The 4800-nt window shown below is 46.7% G+C and overlaps 1 protein-coding gene across 1 annotated transcript in view; it reads left to right on the top strand.

Moving 5' to 3' along the window:
- Positions 1-665, top strand: part of pdzrn4 (PDZ domain containing ring finger 4) — a gene marked incomplete at both ends in the record, with an annotated part of 38945 nt that extends 38280 nt beyond the window's left edge. The window contains one exon of the mRNA XM_083691817.1: positions 1-665. This exon is cut by the window's left edge and continues 1018 nt beyond it. Coding sequence (XP_083547943.1) covers positions 1-665 — 665 coding nt within the window.
- Between the last annotated feature and the right edge of the window lie 4135 nt (positions 666-4800).

Consider the following 4800-nt stretch of genomic DNA (forward strand, 5'->3'; position numbering starts at 1 on the left):
GGTCCCAGAGGGTGGCCCCCCACGCGTCCCCCTACCACACGGCCCCCCACCCCCACGGCCAGCAGGGGCAGCTCCAGAGCTACATGCACCTCCTCCAGCAACACTCCTCCTCCCTGGAGTACAGCCAGAGCCAGCTGAGCCTCCTCAGCGTCTGCCGGGAGCCCCTGCACCGCGCCGGGGGGCGCCCCGGGGAACCCCGCCTGGAGTTCAAGGTCAAAGTCCGTGCCGACGGGACGCGCTACGTGGCGCGCGGCAGGCCGGCCAGGGACCGCATCCTGAGGGAGCGGGCGCTGAGGATCCGGGAGGAGCGCAGCGGCGGGATGACAACGGATGACGACGCCATGAGCGAGATGAAGATGGGCCGGTACTGGAGCAAGGAGGAGAGGAAGCAGCACCTGGCCCGGGCCCGGGAGCAGAGGAGGAGGAGGGAGTACATGCAGAGGAGCCGCCTGGAGTGCCTGCGGGAGTCCAGCGGGCCAGCCAGCGGCGCCGAGGGCAGGAAGGAGGTGAACATCCTGGAACTGAGTCACAAGAAGATGCTGAAGAAACGCAACAAGAAGATCCTGGACAACTGGATGACCATCCAGGAGCTGATGAGTCACGGGGCGAGGGCACCGGAGGGGACGAAGGTTCACAACGCCTTCCTCTCCGTCACCACCGTGTAGGCCAGGACGTGTTTTTTTTTCTAATGGTGCATTCAAGCGCTCCTCGGAAAACCCGGGCTTCACCACGTAGAATTCTGCCTAGAGCTTCTTCACATCAGTTCATCCTGAGGTGGCTCTGGGTGGGAAACTATAAGATCTCAAAGGTACACTCCGAGTTGCCGAGGCAGAGATTTTTCCACGTTTTCTATTTCTGAGGAGCTCATGAATGCAGCATAATGTTCCACACTAGCATCCCACTTGGAATGAAGCAATGTGTTGCCATGGACACAATAGGAGAGACTAAAGGGGCCTTTCTGACCAGCATCCCATTGGTTACTGCAGGTCGAAACCTAAAACTGACCCGAACCATAACCAAACCCTAACCCTAACCCTAACCATGACCAAACCCTTAACCCTAACCCTAGCCCAAACCTTAACCCTAACCATGACCATAACCTAAACCACATTTTGACCAGTTCAGTCAGTCAGGTCCCCTTAGTGTTTCATTGTAAATGGTTTGCTAGTATGGATGTTGGACCTTAGCCAGTGTGTAATGTAGCACTCTCTTCCTTTCTCTCCTTCTCTCTCTCTCTCTCTCTTCTTCTTCTTCTTCTTCTTCTTCTTCTTCTTCTCCTTCTTCTTCTTCTTCTTCTTCTTCTTCTTCTTCTTCTTCTTCTTCTTCTTCTTCTTCTTCTCCTTCTCCTTCTCCTTCTTCTTCTTCTTATCGCAGTCCCAGCGGTACGACTTTACCTATAGCCTCGTTCAATGTGGCGTCTTTGTTTTTTATAAGGCGAAAACTAAGATATTTTTCACTCTTTGTAAACTCAATAACATTTTGTAAACGATTTTTTACACTGGTTGTCGATGTTCCGTATGATGTTTTTGCAGTTGCTTTATTTATGCTACTATGTCTACTACTGTACGTTTCCATTTAAGGAACAATTTGAATATCAAAATGCTCCGTCACCATCATGTCGACGCCCGAATAGTTACAAATACATCGATTAAGAAAAAAATATTTAAAAAATGTCCTCAGATTTTCAATGGGTTTTGTTCATCAAACACACCATTGAATCAGTCAGAAACGCGAGGACCGTTGAACTGTGCACCTTTTAGACCTTCCCCCTCAGCCTGCCGGCCTAGACCCGACAGATAACAGACAAGAAGGCACCGCATCCTCAGAGGGCATGGCAGCTCCCTTTCATGAAGTAGTTTCTGCTTTTATCATTTTGAAAATGTCAAGAGCTGCTGCTCTTGGAAATGTCATCAAAAGCATTGAAAATGTCAATATTTCAAACAACTTTTGAAACAATGCAGTGTTCTGCTCCTCGGTGAGGATGTTCACCACTCAACACCTCGAACCGTTACTGCAACAGTTCTTAATGGAATACCAGTTGTCATAACCTGCCTCCAGGGGAGGCTGGTGGAGGTAGAAATCGGAGGACGGGCTCATTGTAATACACGGAATGGAATGAGAAGTGCCTGATATTCCATTCCTTATTCCGTTCCATGCATTACAATGAGCCCGTCCTCCGATTTCTACCTCAGCCAGCCTCCCCTGGTACACGGTACATTTATTTATATCATTCTATCATTCTCCATTGTTGTCTGTTCATATCTACTTTCTGACTTGCCTGAAGATATCCCAGTGGCATATGTTGACTGTCCTTGTATTGCCAAATTGATACGGTTAAGTTATTGTCTATAATATTATAATATCACACCAATCTATTCATCACATCACTGGACATTCTGTACAGAACAGGGGAGGCTGGCGGAGGTAGAAATCGGAGGATGGGCTCATTGTAATGCATGGTACGGAAAGAGGAATGGTATCAGACACTTCTCATTCCATTTCATGCATTACAATGAGACAATTATTAATTATTATTATTATTATATTCCAATTATATTCCAACTCCAATTATTATGATTATATTATATTCAAAATGAAATATTTAATTACAATTTTAAAAATGTTCTGTCTATTTAGGGACGGACGCTGAAAAATAGCGCAAGCTATGTGATGGTGCCATGCATGTGACTCGTTGACATTTCAATATGTCAACGTTATTGATCTGTCCATCATCGTTCACTCAAATACAGACATAAATACATCAAATAAAATAAATTGTAATGCCTGGAACGGAATGATGTTCTGTCCAGTATGTCATTGGGTGCTGGACCCTGGTGCTTCTCACTGTACAGCTTCATATGAAACCCTGTGTACATGTATGTGTACATGTCTGTGTACATGTATGTGTCCATGTATGTGTACATGTATGTGTACATGTATGTGTCCATGTATGTGCCCATTTCTGTGTACATGTATGTGTACATGTCTGTGTACATGTCTGTGTACATGTCTGTGTCCATGTATGTGTACATGTCTGTGTACATGTCTGTGTACATGTATGTGTACATGTCTGTGTACATGTCTGTGTACATGTATGTGTACATGTATGTGTCCATGTATGTGTACATGTATGTGTCCATGTATGTGTACATGTATGTGTCCATGTATGACACACGTCACATCTCTGCTCACATCACATACATGTAGTCGCTGCTCCATGTCATTGGTCTTCCATCAGGTCATGGTGTACGTAATTGGTAACAGGCAGGTCAATGTGTGCTTATTGTGATATTTGCAAATGAAAATGTTAATAAATTATTGTTTATCTTTATGAAACAATGTTGTCTTGTGTGTCATCAGTAGCATTTATTTATTCACTCATTCATTCATTCATTCATTCATTCATTCACTACTAGACACTCACAGGCACAACAGTTGTAGAAAGTAGAGAGGTCTGTGAGACGCCATTTTGGCTCAAACTACAGACCGCAGTGGCTCAGACTGCAGTTGAAAACCCTGCGACTGCCTATCACAACAAACCCCGCATGTGTCCCATTCATATCACGTATGAAATACGAGCCTTGACACAAAGCGTGTCGCAGCCATGTCAAGATCCTCCGCGTCGGCGTGAGACAGGAAGCTGTTTCATTATTCCGTTTGAACGCCGCTTCTCCCATATCGCCAGGACGACAAGCCGCCGTACGTCCTTATAAGGCGCGCCATGCATTCAGCAGTGGTGGGCGTGTGCCTGGGTTGGAGAGGTAGATGAGGAGAATTACGGGCCGTAAGGATTCTATGCAGCTCGAACCACGGGGGAGGGAAGGATCATTGTCTGTACAGAAAACGAAAAAAACCGTCAGATCCAAACACGTCCTTGGATAGTGTCATGTATTCAAATCTATTCAAGTGGATATTCTGTCATTCATTAAGGGAATATTGTAATGAGAATGGACAGGAGATGACAGTTTGAGTAAACGGCAGGTTATATGCACACACTCAAAGGCAGTGAATGGGTTCATGGTCGACTCACACACGGCTGTTATCTGTGAGCTGTAGACAGAGAGCCCGTTTTAGAGCGTTCAGTCCTACGTTCTAGAACTCACGTGTTCTGATTCTGACTCCACAACATTCTCATCACAATGCTGTCTCTGACATGTCATCCGTCATTCGAGACGGGCCAAAACATGCAATCTTCAGCGCAAATCCTTCAATTAACTGCATGGCGCATTCCCGAAACTGTATTTACACGCATACTTTTTTCTGTAATAGGCATATTACTGTACATTTGCATAATAACGCAATTATTCAACAAACCCATTTGCCTGTCGGAGGCGTAATGAGCAGCGGGACTGTAGATCCTCCTCCATGCAGCTCATCCACCTCCTAGTCACTTTGCTCAGTCATCCCTACTCATTTATTAACAGACTCCCAGGGCCAACTGACAGACAGGTAGATGGGAATGGGGGTCGGGAATGGGAATGGGAACGGGAATGGGGATGGGGATAGGGGGTGGGGAGGGGAGGGGCGGGGGGGGGGGGGGGGTTGGATCATGGAAGCGTGTCCATTTAGTGATAGGAAGCATCAAAGGCAGCAGAATTCCCATTTCAAAGCATTAGGACCGCCGGGAACACTGGAAAAGCCAGGAATTCCGGGAACGCCGGAGAGACCCCCGTTCACACTGTCAATCTCCATGTCCGATCTTCAGTTCACCGAACAGAGGAATTAACGAGAAATATCAGACACCCCCCCAACACGGGCTGACTGGGGCTTTACACATAACATTACCTCAGGTAAGGACTG

The sequence above is a fragment of the Argentina silus genome, assembly GCF_951799395.1.
Source record: "Argentina silus genome assembly, chromosome: 20".
Taxonomy (NCBI): Eukaryota; Metazoa; Chordata; class Actinopteri; order Argentiniformes; family Argentinidae; genus Argentina; species Argentina silus.